A 22,085-nucleotide genomic window follows, 5' to 3' on the forward strand; every position below is an offset into this window, starting at 1 on the left:
GACTGTTTCGTCTACATGTATACTACCTTTTAGTTGACTTAGTTTGAGCCACAATTTTTCGACACTATTTTGGCGCATTCAAGCCATGCCCCTTTTCTCAGGATCCACATCGACAAAAAATTAAAATTTTTTAGCCCAAACTCGATGACCCAGGATGCACTATATTGTGCTGGTGTCTATTTGTAGCCGTAATAGTAAACCTAGACCGTTGCGTCCAATTGTTCCAAAAACAGACGTGTAACAAATTTTGTTACATGTCTTTTTGATGATTATAAGGTGAAGGCGAAGACCCATTTTCAATTATACACTTCTTGCTCTGACAGCTTAGCTTGACTGGTACACTAGAATAATAGATTTATTAACTTCTATTCGCATACGTGTATTTCCGAGCATTATACAATATGAAAGGCTTTCCACGAAGTCTGCTAGCAGATTGACTTTAAAGATGCAAACACTTCAGACATAAAACTTGTATTTCTGGGCTATTACATAGGCATTATACATGAAACAGAGGAAATGAGTTCCAGCACAGACTATATTCTTAGCCGCCTATACACAAGGGATAAACCCATTACCTTTATTCCGGTGTTACAGTGATAATTATTACAATGGCTCTCTATGCTGAGTCTGTGTTTACTCTTATGCTATGAATATATGTCGCTATATGCTGCGCTGGTAGAAAATGAGCTGGATTACTTATTGTTACACTTTGCAGCCATTATTCTCCTGGAACTATAAAAGCACATAATAATAATAAACCGCACTCCCATCTGTGAATTTCCAGAGCTGCTCTCACAAATGACTGGTGATTTTTAGCCTCTACAATGTAATGCCACATTTTCTTGACGTAAATTATGTGAAAAACCACAATTATGTTCTCTATATATCTTTCATTTTTGGATGTTAGCCCTAAATGAACTGCATTGATGGATATACCTGCATATATTTTATTTAGATCCCAAGTTATGCTCTGGTAAATGAAAACTTGCGTTAAACTCTTATTTTCTTAAAGGCACGCTCTGCCTATACAATGTTATATGTATGTAAATCTCCCATAGAACCTACATGAGTCCCATTTGTGGTGCGCTGCATTTAGGCTGAAGCCCCACAGGTCGTGTTTCACAATACCTTCAAAGTAAATGGGGTTCTTGCTAATCCCAACCACACATTGCAGAAAAAAATCTGAAGCTGAAAAACTGTGTTTCAAAAACATCCATCAATTATACCTGCAGAAACACAACCTCCATATTTTATTAATTGGCCTCTGACTTTGTCCCCTTTGGCCTCACCCTGTGCCTTTGTGCCCTGTTATTGGCCCCATATATTCCCATAGTGGACCCACATGGTTTAGTGTTCACACAGAGTATGCCCCCTTAGTGTCCCTCACATAGTCTAAGGCAGCGGCCCTCAAACTATGGCCCGCGGGCCACATGCGGCCCGCCAAGGACATTTATCCGGCCCGCCGCATGTAGCCCGCGCTGTCGCCTGGATCACTCACTAACGGGAATCCGATTCCCCGTTAGTGAGCGGATCGCCGCTTTCAGTTGTATGTGCATTTGCACATACAACTGGAAGCTGTCAGGGGCCACCCGACCGCGGCCTACACTGATAGCAGAGAGTGACCTCTGCCCCCGACGCAGGCGCGATGACGTCATCGCCCCTTGTGTCTGGAAGGAGGAGGACGCACCGCGGCGGCTCTTCATGGGTAAGTATGACAGTGTGGGTGTGATTGTACTGATGAGCATATAATACATGGGGGGAGGGTACTCCCCCCACTGTATTATATGCTCATCAGTACCCCCACTGTATTATATGCTCATCAGTACCCTCCCCCCACTGTATTATATGCTCATCAGCATATAATACAGTGGGGGTAGGGTAATGCTGAGCATATAATACAGTGGGGGGAGGGTACTAATGAGCATATAATACAGGGGGGGTAGTGATGAGCATATAATACAGGGGCGGGGGGGTACTGATGAGCATGTAATACAGTGGGGAGGGTACTGATGAGCATATAATACGGGGGGGGTACTGATGAGCATATAATACAGGGGGGGGTACTGATGAGCATGTAAAACAGGGGGGGTAGTGATGAGCATATAATACAGGGGGGGTACTGATGAGCATATAATACAGTGGGGGGAGGGTACTGATGAGCATATAATATAGTGGGGGGGGGAGTACTGATGAGCATATAATACAGGGGGGGTACTGATGAGCATGTAAAACAGGGGGGGTAGTGATGAGCATATAATACAGGGGGGGTACTGATGAGCATATAATACAGTGGGGGGAGGGTACTGATGAGCATATAATATAGTGGGGGGGGAGTACTGATGAGCATATAATACAGGGGGGTACTGATGAGCATATAATACAGGGGGGGTACTGATGAGCATGTAAAACAGGGGGGGTAGTGATGAGCATATAATACAGGGGGGGTACTGATGAGCATATAATACAGTGGGGGGAGGGTACTGATGAGCATATAATATAGTGGGGGGGGAGTACTGATGAGCATATAATACAGGGGGGGTACTGATGAGCATATAATACAGTGGGGGGGGGGGTACTGATGAGCATATAATACAGGGGGGGTACTGATGAGCATGTAAAACAGGGGGTAGTGATGAGCATATAATACAGGGGGGGTACTGATGAGCATATAATACAGGGGGGGGGTACTGATGAGCATGTAATACAGTGGGGAGGGTACTGATGAGCATATAATACAGGGGGGGGTACTGATGAGCATATAATACAGGGGGGGTACTGATGAGCATGTAAAACAGGGGGGGGTAGTGATGAGCATATAATACAGTGTGGGGGGGTACTGATGAGCATATAATACGGGGGGGGGGGGTACTGATGAGCATATAATACGGGGGGGGGTACTGATGAGCATATAATACAGTGGGGGGGGGTACTGATGAGCATATAATACAGGGGGGGTACTGATGAGCATGTAAAACGGGGTAGTGATGAGCATATAATACAGGGGGGTACTGATGAGCATGTAAAACAGGGGGGGAAGTGATGAGCATATAATACAGGGGGGGTACTGATGAGCATATAATATAGTGGGGGGGGGGTACTGATGAGCATATAATACAGGGGGGGTACTGATGAGCATGTAAAACGGGGTAGTGATGAGCATATAATACAGGGGGGGTACTGATGAGCATATAATACAGTGGGGGGGTACTGATGAGCATATAATACAGGGGGGGGGGGTACTGATGAGCATATAATACAGGGGGGGTACTGATGAGCATATAATACAGGGGGGTACTGATGAGCATATAATACAGGGGGGGGTACTGATGAGCATATAATACAGTGGGGGAGGGTACTGATGAGCATATAATATAGTGGGGGGTACTGAGGAGTATATAATACAGTGGGGTGGGGGGGTACTGATGAGCATATAATACAGTGGGGGGGTACTGATGAGCATATAATACAGGGGGGGTACTGATGAGCATACAATACAGTGGGGGGAGAGTACTGATGAGCATATAATACAGTGGGGGGAGGGTACTGATGAGCATATAATATAGTGGGGGGTACTGAGGAGTATATAATACAGTGGGGTGGGGGGGTACTGATGAGCATATAATACAGTGGGGGGGTTACTGAGGAGTATATAATACAGTGGGGGGTACTGAGGAGTATACAGTACAGTATGGGGGGTACTGAGGAGTATACAATACAGTGGGGGGTACTGAGGAGTATATAAAATAGTGTGTGGGGGGTACTGAGGAGTATATAAAATAGTGTGTGGGGGGTACTGAGGAGTATACAATACAGTGGGGGAGTACTGAGGAGTATATAATACAGAGGGAGGTACTGAGGAGCATATAATACTGTGGGGTGGGGGCATACTGAGGAGCAGGGGTGAACCTAGCCTTTTTGCCACCTGAGGCGAAATATTTCAGCCCTCCAGTGTTTTGAGGGACAGTGAACTGTCCCCGTGTTTGAAAAGTTTGAGGACCCCTGGTCTAAGGCCTCGTTCACACAGGGCAAGAGGGGGCGGAATCTGACACCAAATCCACCTCAGAATCCATCCCCTCACAATAGAGGTCTATGTAGATCGCTAGCTTTCTTTTTTCCGTGAGCGGTATGTTCCAGGTCACAGAAAAAAGAAGCGAGCTGTCCTTTCTTCAGGCAGATTCCACGGTTGAGTCAACCCCGGAGTCCACCTCGCAATAGCACCCTCTGAACTAGGCCCATTCATTTGGGCCTACTCCGGAGCGGGAAGCTGCGACTGTTGGAATCCACGGCTTCCCGCATCAGAATCAGGACCAAAATACGCAATTCCGTGCCCCGTGTGAATGGGCCTAACGCTTCCATAGTGACCCTCTCAGAGTATAATGTTCTCTTGTGACTGCCACACAACCAAGGCCTGGTTTACATCTGTGTTTGTGTGTTTTATGCATGGTGAACTACTTTCCACTCCGCATGACTTGTGCGGACCCATTATAGTCTATGCGAACTCCCCGAACGGAATACCAAACGCAGATGTAAACCAGGTCTTGGTGCCCCCACTGGGGCCCCAACACACTATAATGATCCTTGAGTGACCACCCCTACCCCCAGAATCAAATGCAAAAATATAAAACTCCATCAGGTTCTCTTCACGACTCGATGATGTCACCACAGCTTGTCTACATCCAAGCCATCAACTTCAGCAACATGGAGGTAAATGGTAGAACAGGGGGCACTGGAGTTCACCTAATGTGGTTGGGAACCTGGGATCTTTGTCAAGTTTTCTGACAGTAGGGGAGGTCTCACTAGATTTTCCAAGTCTCCTAGAAAAGTTGAGAGAGTTGGCAAGTATACCAATGGTAAATGGTATTTTTGGGGTAAAATAACGGCTGATATCTCATGTAATGGATGCTGAGCAATAGAAGGAATCATCACTTTACTAGCTGAATACAACATTTGGCATAATTCAGGTAATAAGGGAAAGCAGCGCTCGACATCAACAACTGCCATGACAACATCTCCTCTGATATACACGGGATTCTGTTGACAACTTTGAGGAGAGCGGCGGCGGCGGAGAGTTTGATATCAATGTGACAGCTCTCGGGTAATACAAGTGATTCAAGTAATACAAGTATTTGCTGTATATTTAAGCAGTTATCCTAAAAATAGTAAGTAGTAAATTGGCATAACATTCCTCGTGTGTCACAATATGTACGCCTATCACAGTACGCCTATCACAGACTACGAGCATTCATCGAGTAGTAAATCCACGTATGGAAATCAATGTAACTATAGGCGTTGGAGTTAATGAAGGCGTGACTGGGCTCCATAATCCAAGCTGTGCCATCTGGAATGTGAAATTCATAGAAGTCCCACCTTGTCAATAAAAAGCTCTCCTATCCCCTGGTACAGTCCTATGAAAAAGTTTGGGCACCCCTATTAATCTTAATCATTTTTAGTTCTAAATATTTTGGTGTTTATAACAGCCATTTCAGTTTGATATATCTAATAACTGATGGACACAGTAATATTTCAGGATTGAAATGAGGTTTATTGTACTAACAGAAAATGTGCAATATGCATTAAACCAAAATTTGACCGGTGCAAAAGTATGGGCACCTCAACAGAAAAGTGACATTAATATTTAGTAGATCCTCCTTTTGCAAAGATAACAGCCTCTAGTCGCTTCCTGTAGCTTTTAATCAGTTCCTGGATCCTGGATAAAGGTATTTTGGACAAACAATTCAAGTTCAGTTAAGTTAGATGGTCGCCGAGCATGGACAGCCCACTTCAAATCATCCCACAGATGTTCAATGATATTCAGGTCTGGGGACTGGGATGGCCATTCCAGAACATTGTAATTGTTCCTCTGCATGAATGCCTGAGGATTTGGAGCGGTGTTTTGGATCATTGTCTTGCTGAAATATCCATCCCCGGCGTAACTTCAACTTCGTCACTGATTCTTGAACATTATTCTCAAGAATCTGCTGATACTGAGTGGAATCCATGCGACCCTCAACTTTAACAAGATTCCCGATGCCGGCATTGGCCACACAGCCCCAAAGCATGATGGAACCTCCACCAAATTTTACAGTGGGTAGCAAGTGTTTTTCTTGGAATGCTGTTTCTTTTTGGACGCCATGCATAACGCCTTTTTTTATAACCAAACAACTCAATTTTTGTTTCCAAAATGAAGCTGCCTTGTCCAAATGTGCTTTTTCATACCTCAGGCAACTCTATTTGTGGCGTACGTGCAGAAACGGCTTCTTTCTCATCACTCTCCCATACAGCTTCTATTTGTGCAAAGTGCGCTGTATAGTTGACCGATGCACAGTGACACCATCTGCAGCAAGATGATGCTGCAGCTCTTTGGAGGTGGTCTGTGGTTTGTCCTTGACTGTTCTCACCATTCTTCTTCTCTGCCTTTCTGATATTTTTCTTGGCCTGCCACTTCTGGGCTTAACAAGAACTGTCCCTGTGGTCTTCCATTTCCTTACTATGTTCCTCACAGTGGAAACTGACAGGTTAAATCTCTGAGACAACTTTTTGTATCCTTCCCCTGAACAACTATGTTGAACAATCTTTGTTTTCAGATCATTTGAGAGTTGTTTTGAGTAGCCCATGATGCCACTCTTCAGAGGAGATTCAAATAGTAGAACAACTTGCAATTGGCCACCTTAAATACCTTTTCTTATGATTGGATACATCTGGCTATGAAGTTCAAAGCTCACTGAGGTTACAAAACCAATTTTGTGCTTCAGTAAGTCAGTAAAAAGTAGTTAGGGGAATTCAAATCAATAAAATGATAAGGGTGCCCATACTTTTGCACCGGTCAAATTTTGGTTTAATGCATATTGCACATTTTCTGTTAGTACAATAAACCTCATTTCAATCCTGAAATATTACTGTGTCCATCAGTTATTAGATATATCAAACTGAAATGGCTGTTGCAAACACCAAAATATTTAGAACAAAAAATGATTAAGATTAATAGGGGTGCCCAAACTTTTTCATAGGACTGTAAGTGCTGAGGCAAGTCTCTGCCATCCATCCACCAGAGCCCGCCATGAAACCACTTTTTGCAAACCAGAAATAACCCAATACAGTGATGCAATTGGGGCAGACAAATGTACAGATGCAGAGATCCCACTGCCAGCATGTCTGTAACGTCTCTGCCTGTTTGGATCTCTGCGCCACACTCCGCTCGCACGCTGCGGTGCAGGAGGAGAGTTAAGTTTGACTGTTTGTTGCACTGTGTGAACTCTGCTCTATTGTCTGTCCTCTGTGGTTGAAGTCCTACCACACCCATCTCCTGCACCTTGTTTCCATTTGTTCATCAAATAGTTAATTGTAGCCTTGCCTGTGTGATTGACAGCCTGTCTACCAATCAAGCCTAGGGCGGGTCTTTGGCTTCCTATATACAGGACATTAGCCCACACAGGCTTGCTGGCTATTGAGGGCCCCTTCAAACAGCGTAAGCGCTCGGCTCATTCCGAGCCGTACACACGAGCGCTTCTAAACACTTCCCATTCACTTCAATGGGAGCGCTCGTAAAGCCGGATTTACGCGCGCTCCCATTGAAGTGAATGGGAAGTGTTTAGAAGCGCTCACGTGTACGGCTCGGAATGAGCCAAGCGCTTACGCCGTGTGAAGGGGCCCTGAGACTCTGTCCTTAGACTTTGTTCCTGCTAAGCTTCTCTTCTGTTACTATTGTATTACTGACTAGAGATGAGCGAACACTGTTCGGACAGCCAATCCGAACAGCACGCTCCCATAGAAATGAATGGAAGCACCTGGCACGCAGACTTTGCCGGCAGCTGGCCGCTTAACCCCCCCCCCCCCCCCCCCCCGCGTGCCAGCCACTTCCATTCATTTCTATGGAAGCGTCCTGTGAGCGTGCTGTTTGGAACGGCTGTTCCGAACAGTGTTCGCTCATCTATATTACTGATCTCTGGCTTGCCCTTTGACTACTCTCTTGTATTTTGATTCTGTACTTTGTTGCTCGACTGTTATTGGACCCTTGGCTAGCTGACCTCCATTGTTGTTGTTTGTCTTGTCTTCATTCTGTGTTGTTACTTATATAGGAAGGACCCGTCGACCATAGGACTGGAAAGTAGGAAGGGACAGTGGGGGAAATTCAGCTTAGGGCTCACTGTCTATTGTGCCCCTCCCCCCAGGATTCACCAGCAGCTACAAGGGATTTGCTCCTATTGCAATTCCCTTACAATGTCATCCTACAGCCCGGAGAGCAAAAAAAACCTCAAAACAAAGAGCAGCAGGCCTTAGCTGCTTGGTGGTGGTGGAACAAGGAGCAAACTTGAATATTCTCATAACAGTTTAGGCCTCTTTGATGGAAAAGGGAAACTTTCACTTTAGGGAAGGAAGCACCCTATATGTCAAAGCCTGATTTTCCTGAAATCTAATAGCATAATCTGGGAATAAAGCCAAGATTATTATTATGCCTCCAAAAACAAGAGGAACCCATCTGAAGACAGCTGTTTTGAGGTTATTGCACTGATCAGCTGTCAGGGGATGGATTCCCCTTCCTTTTGGAAGAGGTATTCTGGCTTAGCTTTATTCCCAAATGATGCTACCAAGTTTTCCCCAAAACAGGCATTAATCTATAGAGAGCTGCCTCCCAAAAGATGGCACCAGCACAAGTTCCCCCTTTTCAACCAAGGACTTTTTGAGGCAATCTCTCCGTAATGAACCCCTTCTGACTCTCTGGTTCAGACACACCCGACTGCGTTCATACATCTTATTTGGAAAGATAACCAATGGGTTAATCCATGTTTTGTTGGAGTGGTCAGGCTGGGATTATGCGCTGTATTTGGGACACAGCTTGTGCTCTGTGTGTCAGAACTATATCTCCTTGTCCTCCACTCACATAGAACAATGGCGGTGATGGTGAGCTAAGGCTGCGCTCGGAGAACACAATACCCTGCTTTCTGTCAGTGTCTCTGGGTGATCTCCCTCCACTTATTACAGCAGGCTCCTAAATTAAGCGTGATTTATGCTTAACCCCTTCTATGACAGGAAGACATATGTCTGGCCTAGAAATGTGTGCTAGAATTTCATTGAGTAAGACATATGTGCGCTATAAATATACAAATGCCATTACGCAGTGACTATACATAGATGCTCAGCCTTTCAATATTTAATGTATGGGATCCCACATTTTCCTTGTCATTCAAGGCTGCAAGAAATGGAACTAAAAAACTCACTTAGGATCTATTTATTCAATATGTTGCTGGGCACGTCGGACGGACATATGGATTATTGTAAAAAGAGATGGATTTCAATGAGAATGTTCATCCTTTTATGTTCCTCTGATTTCCATATAACAGAGAGTCACATTTATTCTTCAGCAGCATCGTTCTTATCTTAAGGATGCATGCAGACACGCGGCATGGGCTCACAGTACAAGAGGACAAGCTAGGTCACATTAGCCGTGGCTGGCTGAGGAACACTGTCACACTTCTCTGACAATATGCCCCAGAATCATAATGTCAACTGTGCCCAAATGAAAGCTGCCTTCGGGCAAGTCGTGGGGCTCCAAGTCAGTGGTCTGCAAACTGCTTCTTCATCTACTGTGAAACTATAACCCCCAGCATGCTACAAAATTATGGAGAGCACTTGTAGCAGGCTACTACTTCAAGGTAACGTCACTGGCACCTTGTACTATAACGGCTTGTAACATCTTCCCATACTAACCCTTAAGGACCAAGCCAATTTTGGACTTAAGAACCAAATTTTTGTTGGCTTGTTTTGGTGGGACAGATGCAGAATTTTTAGGTATTACAATTGAGTGATTAATGTCAGTTTCGTAATGATTGCGGTCACAGGGGGCGATATGGCCAGAGCCCCAGACCACCATGATAGCAATCAGAAAAAACCTGGTTTCCTGACTGCTATACATAGCCTGCCCAGGGGTATGTATATACATACATAAGCCTGCCCAGGGGAGATGACTAAAAATGAAAAATACTTTTACTCACCTCTCCTAGGCTTCAGATGAAAGCAGCATCCTCTTCTGGCCTGTGACTGGGGTCATACCTAATAACGTTAACTCACCCTACGTGACTGCTGATACCCAATCACAGAACCCAGCAGGCTATTCTTCTCCTACCTTTAGATGTCCTCTCCGCGCTCTCGTTTGGTATAAATCTCGATTTTTGTCGGTATGCAAGTGAGTTCTCTTGCAGCACTGGGGGCGGGCCCCAGCACTCAAACAGCACTGGGGGCGTCCCCAATGCTGCAAGAGAACTCTCCATCTTCTTCAGGAACGGCCTCTTCATGCGTCTCCTTCCGGCGCTAGGGGTCAAACTTCTAGGCCTCGGGCAGAGATGACTGCGCATGCCCACAGGCCACAAGTAAAATGGCCGCTTTCTTATGCCATTGTCATTGCATAAGTGTTGTAAATGTATAAATCATGACAACAACATAATAGAGAATATGGTTTATAGTCTGGTGCATGAACTACTGAGCTCAGACTTAGTTTCAGCACATATGGACTCAGTAGCCGGTCTAGCTTTCAGTTTCTGCCGGAGGTATGGTTTCATGATTTTGGGATATTAACTTGAAGTTAATTTCAGTCACACTTTATTATCTCTTCACAATGTATGAATTAATTACCATTGAATATTAATGTTCCATTTGCACTACTGGCATAGCAATATTTACCTATCATATAAAGTGACGATTTTGCTGTTGCAGGTTTCTATTAATTCTCTGCATTCTGTTAATCATCTTCTTGTGTATGAAATGTAATATAGAAGGATTAGCATCATTTACATTTCCTGAAACTCTAAAGTCAAGAGATTGTTTAAGGGAATTAACATAATAATAAAGTCTTACAATTGGTTAAATAGGTGAATAGTCACCTTTTCAAATTGGCATACAACTCATGTAAAAAGTCACATTGTTTTTTCACAAATGAGAATTTTTGTGCAGAAATGGTAATTTTTTCAGTTTAGCGCCACCCACACCACTTTCTTCAAAGGAGGCAAGACTAGGATCATGGTTAGGGCAGCGCTATCTGCCCCATCATTTATGCCTGCTCTATCTTGGGAGCGGGACTCCTAGCATCCTAGTTACTGATCTTATTCAAGCTGGTAAATCTGACTAACACACGGACCGAGTTTCATAAGTGAAACTCGGTTGTGTGCAGCCAGTCAAGAGGTTTTTTGGGCCAGATTTGGATGCAAAATCCGCGTCAAACTCCGGCTCAAAAAAACACCTCCCATTGAAATCAATGGGAGATGGTCATTTCCTTTTTTATGAAAGCAGACTGTTTCTGCTCATGGAAAAAAGAAGCGATATGTCCTTTCTTCGGGCAGATTCCTCAGCTGATTCAGCCACGTGACACTCCCTCACTCACTCCATTTATTTGGGCCTAATCCGGAGCGGAATGCCGCGACTGGAACATGGCATTGTCTTTGACATCCTCCATACAATGGAGGCCCATTATATATATATAGTAAGACATTTTACCCAAGAATCGGAGCAGATACTTATAGTAAAAGAAACACATTTCTAGAAGAAAATGAACAAATAGTAGTAAGGTGTAACAAATGCTAAGAAGGGTTATGGAGTCAGGCCAGTGAAATGAAAGCTATCCATCATACATGTCACATCGTACTTAAGTATGCGATCCACAAAGCTCAAGTCCCTTCAAATAGGCTTCATCTTTATCTGTTGAAGACAGAACAATTTATTGCTCATCATGATTCATCATAGTTTATGTTTAACTAGCACCACCAGACATGAAGCATAGCGCCCTTCTAAATAAACCTCCTAAAAATGGGGAAACATAGCTGGGACTATATAGACCTCAGCTGGTAAGTGTGGATACCTACCGATCTGATAAGCAGAGATCAACAATATCTTAATCCCTGGAAACCCTGTTCCTTGAAGGGATTACTGCTGGATACAAATATTCTTAAAGTTCTTGACCTCTTAGTGAGGTGTACACCCGGTAATATCCAGGACTATGCAAACTTCTCTTCAAACTATTAGCCTTAGGTCCACTACCAAAAAGCACAATATTGGCTCCTATGTTATCAGTCTGTAAATCAAACTTGTAGATTTTTATGTTACATTGATGATTTGCAAAGAATCTCAGCAGGCTCTAATAATAAATCCGATGACTTTCCATCCAATTATCAGACTCTTCACTCCTGACCCTTGGTTCACATCTGCGTTCGGTAATCCGTTCGGGAAGTCCACATCGGGCCCCCTCCCCCGAATAGACTACTGAATGCATTTCCAAGTGGTGTGCAGTGATAGTACAGGGACCCCATAGACTATAATAGGGTCTCCGTGCTTGCTACGAGATCTCCCCACGAACCCCCCAGATTGTGAAGTACTTTCCTCTCCGCAGGTTTTCTGCGGAGATCTTGCGGCAAGCTCATGGACCCCATTATAGTCTATGGGGATCCGTGTGCTTTTACTGCACACCGCTTGCGTTTGGTATTCCCCATGCGGACTACCCCGAATGGATTACCAGCGCAGATGTGAACGAGGCCTGACAATCCCAGATATATCTCCTGGACAAGAGCATGTCCATCAAAACCAATACCATACAACCATCAATCTACCATATACCTACAAGCCACACACTCTGTATCTAAAATGTAACTTTTTTTTCTTTATTCATGACACATGAAAAAACCCATTCACGTTACGCTGCAGCGCCGGTGTAGACGTCTCGAACAGCTGATCTGTGTGGGGGACGCCAGGCAACCTCCTGCTGATCAGGTGTTTATGGCCTGTCCTAAGGAGAAGCTACAAAATCCATATTCATGGGCAACACCATTAACACAGACTCACTTTACAGCCCAGTCATTCATCATAAACTTGCCCGTTTGGACAATTTAGAAGCCGCCATACAAGGGACCGTCATTAGTTTCATACCGATTTTCCTAGGGACAAATTCCCTTTTAAGGACAGTGAATCAATTTGAAAAAATTGGATAACCCCTTTAAGATTATTTGTGATTCGTAAATGCTACAATAGTGTGAGCGGAGTCTTGCCATTCCATAAACTGTCCGGTTTCTTTATTTCATGTAATTGTGAATCTGTAGATTTCCATAACAGCCCCCAAAGTTTTTGTCAACTCCGTATTTCTTTGTAATACATCCATGCATTGTGACAGTGTGCTGCGGGCAGTCATGAATCCCACAGTCTGGCACTTTATTTTTTTAATTTCCTAAAGTCGGATTTATGCGGCTGAATTCGATATTAAAGACCCATCAGGTGAAGAGATTGAAGTGTACTATTTTACAAAGAGGCTTATGTAGTGATTGGATTACGGATCTGAGAAATGGTTCTAGGAAGAATTGTAATTAGTGGCTGTAATTCGCAAAGCAAAGTAGATCTCATTACTATTCTGAAAATGGCTCTAATTGGTGTTCTATAGCGACATCCCTATGTTCCATGGTAATAAATACCCTTGAACATTCAGAGAAGGGGGGAGAGGAATACACTGGAACAGTGTGGAGGTGGTGGTGGTAGTGGGGGGGGGGTCACTGGAGTTAACCAATTAAAGATATTACATGCGTATTGTTTTGTTTGATCACATCTGAAGAGCAGACTGGGATACCACCTTGTAGCTTGTGGGATTTTTTCCCCCCTTTGTTTAGTGTTGTCTCTGTTTTTCTTTCTTGTTCGGGTCCCCCCACTACCATACTTAGTCCTAGTTGAAAAAAAAAAGTTCAGCTATATTTGGTCTCTAATATGCTTTTCAGCTGTATCTTACCTCTAAAGACAGCTCTAATACCCCCTTGTTCTCCCCACACACAGCTCTGTTACATTTCCATCCCCCACACTCAGCTCTTCTATATCCGCATTTCCAGTGGTTGATTTGCCTACACAAACACTGTTGCACACACAGCTCTGCTACCACCTTCCCCCCAAACTGTGCAGCTTTAATGTGTCTTCCTTGCATATAGCCCACTTTCTCCATACTCTCGGCTCTACTGCCTTTGTGTGTCCCCCAACACCCACAGCTCCGCTACATTTTATCCCCCACACTCAGCTCTTCTATATCCGCATTTTCAGTGGTTGATTTGCCAATGGTTACGTTTTGGCTCAATATTAAAGCGACCCTCCAGTTTGCCATGAAAAATTCCAAAATAAATGCATAAATAAATAGCGGATCCCCCTTTTCAACTACTTTGGTCAAGCTCCTCTGTTTCCTAATCGCTCCTCTGTGATTTTTACTTTGGGATGGGACCCTGGGTTTCAATTTGACTGGGTATAAAATCTGCATGGAGTATGTACTAAATTATACAAAAGGTTAAAATAAAAAAATATATTTCATATATTAAAGGGGTTTTTACAGGCATTTTTATTTTAAATGTGTCTGTTAGTGCTATTAATGGGTTAATAAATGCGTCCATAAACCTTTTACTGTGTTTTGAGTGATTTCTGGGTGTCTCTGGGAGCTCCTGGTGTCTCCTGCTTTTGTTTACATGGTTCTGCTTCCTGCTATGTAACTTCCTCGCTAACCCCTCTCACCTTATACCCAACCCATATTATATACTTACCCCCCACTCTTCTTCCTGTGAGACAGCCCCTCCTCCTCCTGTATTGATTCAGTCTTTGGCTCAATATTAAAGCGACCCTCCAGTTTGCCATAAAAATTCCGAAATAAATGCATAAATAAAATAGTGGATCCCCTTCTTCATCTTTTATGGCCAAGCTTCTCCGTTTCCCAGTCTCTTATCTTCTGGCCTCCATCTTCTCAGTCTTACCTATGCACACTATGTTTTGTAATCTGACATAATGCCACCCTGCTTTAGAATAGACAAACCATGAGCAGGGGGAATGTCTCAGACTACCAAGGAGACTGGAAATCAGAGAAATTCACCAAAAAGATTAAAAGGAGAACACCATGGTATTTTAAGTATGTCTTATACACTTATTGTGAAATTTGTAGAACTGATAAAAATGGAATTGGTTAGTGGGAGAACAAGTAAAATCCAAAGTGACAAGCAATACGGCATCCAGTCTTATCTGCATCACACAAAGAGTCATCGCTATATACTTAGTCTTATATTTTTACTGTTATTGTAAAACTGCTTTCTGTCCTCCAAAGCGAGTCCGTCACGCATCAATAAATACAGCATTTAAATGTCACGAATACAAGGCGGTATTGATTCTGCAGGTAGCTATTACAAGTTGTCCTACCGAGCTGCCAGTGTACAATGTAAACCGTATAGGAAAAATCTCCGAAATTAAATTAAACTGCTTTACATTCAATGAAATCTGAAGATGAAAAACACTACAATTATTTTCATATCCCCAGGTAATAAAAAATTGAGATGTTTTGTTCATTTTTGCCAATCTTAGATATTTTAAGTGTATATAATCGAAGCCACATACTAAGATCATGCTTCTAAATCTTATCGATTTGTTGCAGCCCTGGCAGAGTACTAAAAACATCATTTTAGGGGTTTGGGCAATAGGGTACCAATAAAACACAGTATCGGGCTGCAAAATATGTAACAGGTATTATCCGATTGTCCTGTTTCCATGGCTCTTATTCATTTAATGTACGGCTAGTGAACGGGCGGCACATGGGAGACATCTGCGTGTCCCCATGCCTTTAATTCACGGCTGGCTGTTTGGCCATGGTCATCTGCAACCAGCCTTAATCCCACTTTTCACGAGGCCTATAGCAGCATTAATATTCTGTAGGTCCTTGAAATTTTTATTTATTGATATAATACATTGTAAAAAACATTCAAACCCGTCCCTCCTCCATACTCTTCAGTCCAGATAACAATGCATATACAAACATGAATAGGTATGAACGTTGTGCTGCATTTAGGCTGAAACCCCATGAAAACGACTAATCCCAATCCACACATTATAGAAACTCTCCAGCGCTGCCTTCTACTTGTTCGCCGCCTTCGGCCACAAGAAAATAGCGACAGACATGTGCAGTGGGCGCAGTCGGCCATTTTCCTGTGGCCAAACAGGAAAGAAAAGGTGGAATCCATAATTAGCATATGGACGAAAACTGGGATATCTAAGGAACGACGGCGCAGAGAAAACATCTAAAGGTAGGGGAAGAATAGCCTTTCTTAAGGCTATTCCTACGTGGGTTTATCTAAGAATGGGATTCTAATGATAGAATCCCTTTAATTAGATTGTATGGATATTACCCAAGATTACCAAGCTTTATGTGGCACCATATCAACCTCTCTTTCTTATTTTTCTTGCAGATATGCAAAGGGTATTGTAACACAGACTACATGACCTGAGCATATAAAAAGCCATGTCATTTATTGGAGCCCGCTGATTCCAAAAATGGTAGAAAAGGAATTGGACAAACCAAATGCAGTTTGCAAAATGAGTTTAAAACCTAATATAGAGTAAGGGCTCGTTCACATCTGCGCCCGGGTCTCTGTTGTGCAGGTTTCCGTATTCTGCCTGAAACTGGGCAGGAAACGGAAACCTGCAGGTGTTTTTCAAACCCATTCAAATGAATGAGTTTGAAAAGTGTCCAGCCGTGAGCGCCGATGAGCGTTTTGGGCTCTCTGCAGCTAAACCATTTTTTTTTTTAACTGGACACAAAGTCGGACATGCAGGACTTTGTGTCCGGTTTAAAAAAAAACGGTTTCGCCGCGGAGAGAACAAAACGCTCACGGTCTGACAGGTTTCCGTCTTCTGCCGGCAGAAGACGGAAACCTGAACACGTAGACCGGGCGCTGCTGTGAACCCAGCGTAAGTGTATAATATACCAAACTCTGCTTCACTCCCACTGCTCACCTTCCTCCCATAAATTTACATTGTGGCGGAGGGGAATACTGTATATTTTAAGATCCCATCCATGTTCTGTAGGTATCTGTGCATTGATCATACCTGATACATTAATGACACTGTCGGCATAGATGTTGGAAGTAGAAAGCGTCCACCACATGACAGCTCGGCACTTACCTTCAGCACTGTGATGTTCCAGGCAAAGCTCTCTATGGCTTTACTGAGTTTTCTGCCTTTCAATCCTTCCTTTGTCCCCAGACTGTGCAGTTCCTCGTGAAATTCCATCCCTACACAAAGCAAAGACAAGAAAGGGAAGTCTACAGGGGAGAGCCATTCGCTATTTGTAGAGCCAGACAAAAGCACTGTGTTGTCTAGACACTTCTCCCTCCAGGAGATGATGATGATGATTATCTCTTATTAATTATGATATTTTACGTCTTTGTGATTTCTATGACTGTGCAGGAAAATTTCAATACTAATCATAGGCAAATGGAAAATACATAAACAGCGGCGGAATGAAATTACAACCTCCCACATTGTAACGATTCCCATAATTTACCATCAGAAGTTTGTTCATAAAAACGGCAAACTTTTAGAAATGGCAAAAATGATCTGAAAATAGAAATGTATGCGGGTGTCTATGGTAAGGTCAGGTTCAGACACAAAAAATTTCGTCACAGGTTTTCAATATCAAAATCCAGTGAAAATATGAATCAAAGACATTTTTTTAAGCTCCATATACATAAAACTCAAAAACTGGGCTGAAAAATTCGGCTTATACTCGAGTATATACGGTATATTGGATTGGAAAATGGACATAGTTATTGACAACTCATTCATACCGCACAAGCATTAGACTGAGGCTCCATGTTACGAAAACACAGCTTTTTATGTTGCAGATTTTGCAGCGTTTTTTTGAGCCAAGTTCAAGAATGGCTCTAAAAGGAATGAGCAATATATAGGAAGTCCTTATACTTCTAACTTCTACTCCATCCGCTCCTGGCCTCGGCTTAAAAAAAACACAGCAAAATCTGCAACAAAAAAAGCTGCGTTTCTGCAACCAAGGGCCTCAGCCTTAATGTTCACAGCCTTTATGACTTATTGATGCCATTACTCTGGCTCTACACAAAAGACAAAACAAAGCAAACAAAAATAATTGGGGTCTCACCTGTTTTCTGGCACTGCAATATCTTCTCGTGGATTACATCTGCTGCCTCTATCAGAGCCCGGCTCTCTTGTATCATCTGTGAGATGAAACAGACACACAGACAGATTATTATGGACACCGTCCTCCCAGAGATTCAGCGCGGTGACGGAAGTATTCTGGACAATTTAGATAGCACAGCTTGATGAATAGTGTTACTATCTAATTCCTCTATATTGTAACCCAGTCCTTCCATATTACAATCCAATATTTCCAGATTTTTTTTATCAATTGAGAATGAACAATTATTTGGGTCATATGCAACGGGTGTGAAAAAGACAAATTTAGAGGGTCAATAGACAGAGCAGGGTATCCCTAGCTGCTAAAAAAGGAGATTTTATTGGTCCGAAGCAGCTCATTACCCATCTACATATAACTACTGCGTAGACTTTTAGAAATACAGATACGAAGCTAGAGATAAAGTGGTAAATCCAACCAAAAACTGTATTCCGTCAAGTCACAGATATGTGTCACTAGACTACTACCGATTCCCGGAATAAAGGGCTGCAATGCTCCTTTGGGTGAGATCACAAATCTCATCCACACACTGCAGAAATTTTCCATCTTTCACAAAATTTCATATGCAAAAAAAGTGTCTTAGTGCTATTAATGGGTTAATAAATGCGTCCATAAACCTTTTACTGTGTTTTGAGTGATTTCTGGGTGTCTCTGGGAGTTCCTGGGGTCTCCTGCTTTTGTTTACTTGGTTCAGCTTCCTGCTATGTCACTTCCTCACTAACCCCTCTCACCTTACACCCAACCCATATTATATACTTACCCTCCACGCTTCTTCCTGTGAGATGGCCCCTTCTCTTCCTGTACTGATTCAGTCTTCCCCAGCGATGATCCACCTCTACTGCGCCTGCGTGGACGCACAGTAGAGGAGAATTACCGGCAGCAGTGCGTGTACTGCCTGGAGAAGACGAGACGAGCGCACGCCCTGCCGAATCAGTACAGGAGGAGGAGCCATCTCGTCTGAAGTAGCCTGGGGGATAGGTATAATGGAGTACATGGCGGGATGTAGTAGTGATGATCCATTTCCTGAAACGGGGAAACAGACTGTCAGCGGATAATCACATGACCACTGCAGGGTAAATATACTTTATTATTACTAATGTTATTTAGAAAGTAGGAAAGGGGAGGGTGTATAGAATAATGCAGGGATTCAAATTATTCTGGACAACTCATTTAAGCAGTGTCTATTCCCAGAATCCAGCATATTAACCCATTCCTGCAGGTAGATAGATTGAGGTCACCAGAACCAAATAGTGTTTTGTCATTGCTCCAAAGAGGGAAGTGGCAACTCCCTCATTGCTCCGAAGACCTCATTTGCATACTGACAAAACCAGTTCTATCTTGGCAATGGAAACACTGATTCACAAGACGAAAACACAGTTTGAGGCAGTCATCGCTAACCTATTTATCTGCAAAGCTGGGTTGATTATGCTAGGTTCTGGTGGCAGGTTCCCTTTAAAGGGGTTGTCGAGCCAAAATTTTTGAAAAAAGGTGAATAATGGTATAAAATAATAGATCACTTTAGATTCTGCCACTTCCTCATCCCGGTGTCTGTACATCCAATCCCTGGCCACAGCGGCAATCTGACTCAGTGGCATTACCTTTGTGACGAGAGGAAGTCCAGACGATTGTGAGTCTCAAGAAGCGGCAGTATGGGAACGGCAGGGACCCAGGTGAGGTGAGTATAATTAGTTTCATTATTCTACATTATTCTCAATCTTTTTCCTAGACCTTCTTTCACTTCACCTTATAGAATGGATTCATAGCTTAAGCCATTTCTCTGTCTACTCAACTACGTCAAGGACCACCTGGTAGTTCCTGTATAAATAAAATGACATTTGCAGACCATGTCACGTTCCTGTCGCACTTACAGCTAAACATTTACAGCTACGACAGGCCGTGTACAATTCCTTTTCCTTGGCGACATCTAAGTAAGATCTTGAGATATGACATTAGCTCCTCATAGGAGCAGTCTCTGGCATGTCTGCATCAGCCACCCCCCCCCCCCTCGCACCCGCACGTTTAATGTTAGGAAAAATGTGAAATTCAATCAACTAAAATGGACTTCATAACTGATATTAGCGATAATGTTAAAATATTTAGATTAAAAGACAAAATTAAAATAGAACAGACTTCCGTGGAAAATTCCAGGAGGCATCAATGGTAGGAACGCTTGTTCTTTTGAAAAATCAAATAGTTCTCGGTTACAAGGGAGATGCCCCACAGGCGCTGGTATAAACACTTCGCTTTGTTATAGGAAAGATCTAAAGGTGCTGGAGCCTCTGAAACCGGCTCCCGCAGTGCGCGCACTAACTCCGAGAGTGGCGGGATACAATACTGATTAGGAAGAGCAGAAACTTATTGTCAAATTGGAAGAAAAGCCAGTGTGAATAGGAAGCTACTGCATGCAGAAATAATGGAGGATTTCATTGATCAGGCACATTGTTGGTATAGATCAGCGGTACAAGTGCTGACACAAGTCTGATCAATAACTGGAGTATAGTACTAGTTACATGTCACATCTGAGCGCTTATTATTAGTAAGTGCACCATAAGTACCCTCAGGTAAAATCATTGGCACACTAGAAGTTCCATATTTGTTAGTTTTATGGCGGATCGTATGAAGAGAGCCTTAAAAACCTAACGTGATCTGTATTCATTGCCATTCCTAAAAATAAGATAACAAAAGTACACGTATATTCACCCCCTTTATGTGAGTATTTAGCAGAGAAGCCTTTAGGCCGGGGCCTCACGTAACATAAACACCGCAGCGATTTATAGTACCTGCAAAGTGGATGGGATTCTGGCTAATCTCAATTATACCTACAAAAATATTTTTTTCCCGCAACGCTTTTTGGTTGCGTCTTGTTACATGGGGCCTTAGCCTTGGTGTGTTATTACATATGCTATATTACTCATATCACTGAAAGAGGACATACAGTATATAGTTGATGTTAAGTGAAGCAATGGTTCACAGCAGGATGCAGACAGGCGCACCTAGTATATGGTGGAGTCTGGGCAAGATACTGATAAACAACCATGTAGGATTTTGTGTCCGCGGGAAAAAAACGGACACCAGGCGGAGAGGAGGAAAATGCTCACGGGCGGTCACCTTTGAAAACCCATTCAAATGAAGGCGATCTGCTGTCCAGTTTCCCTGGGGTTTACCACGAACACTCCGGGACGGAGTATGAATGCCGCTTTACAGTGTAACTCCATTTTTTTACCCACTATTGTCTTTTTTTTTTTTCTTTTTTTTTTTGGGGGGGGGGGATTGGTGAATATGTTTGTAATAACTTTAATACCCTAAATCTAAATTTCTTTTTATTATATAACATTCTCCTTAGCAATCCTCTAACTGAGCTGTTACTAGGGAAAGTCCGCACACAGTTGTATAAGGGGGACCGGTCACTTCAAATGGCCGTATCTCAGGTTTTATACCACCAAATTTTCAGTTGCTTCTCACTTTTTTGTTCAGTACATAATTCCACATGTGTTAATTCATAGTTTTGATGCCTTCAGGGTGAATCTACAATTTTCATAGTCATGAAAATACAGAAAACTCTTTGAATGAGAAGGTGGGTCCAAACTTTTGGTCTGTCCTGTATATTACAAATATGTTCACGTAACCTAACCCTACACCCACCCCGACAAAATAGCAGAAAAAATTTACATTTTTGTCAAAGAAAGGGGAGTTACACTTTAACTCTCTCTCTGCTGTACATGTAACACATCTAGTTATCCCTATGGAATACATAATTGCATGTAGAAATACAAAGGCGTATAACAAGCCAATCTTTCTATGTAAGAACATTCTGTGAATGAGAGCGCTGGCTTCCAGAAGGCTTGTGGTTTATCTCCCGGTATTAGTACTGAAGTTTTTCTTGTGAATAGTGTCAAAACTATCATCATTTATAGTAACAACAAAAATACCATTTCACTGAAGACCTTTGAAACCCCCCTCCATGTGTTCCATGCAAATTGACAACCGCACAGAATTCTTCTCTCTGTGAATATCTTAATAAAATTGCCACCACTTACAATAGAAACAGATGTTGAGGAAAGGAGCCTGGAATTATCCCATTACAACGAAAAAGATGTTACTC

General features: G+C 42.9%; 1 protein-coding gene across 1 annotated transcript in view; it reads right to left on the reverse strand.

The window, feature by feature from the left end:
- Nucleotides 1-22,085, reverse strand: part of PLCL1 (phospholipase C like 1 (inactive)) — a 202,425-nt gene that overhangs the window by 11,554 nt on the left and 168,786 nt on the right. Inside the window, exons 4-5 of the mRNA XM_075284047.1 lie at nt 17,930-18,005; nt 16,939-17,048 (exon numbers count right to left, since the gene is read on the reverse strand). Of these exons, the coding sequence (XP_075140148.1) occupies nt 16,939-17,048; nt 17,930-18,005 (186 nt within the window). The remainder of the gene's footprint in view (nt 1-16,938; nt 17,049-17,929; nt 18,006-22,085) is intronic.

Source organism: Leptodactylus fuscus, chromosome 8, assembly GCF_031893055.1.
Source record: "Leptodactylus fuscus isolate aLepFus1 chromosome 8, aLepFus1.hap2, whole genome shotgun sequence".
Classification (NCBI taxonomy): Eukaryota; Metazoa; Chordata; class Amphibia; order Anura; family Leptodactylidae; genus Leptodactylus; species Leptodactylus fuscus.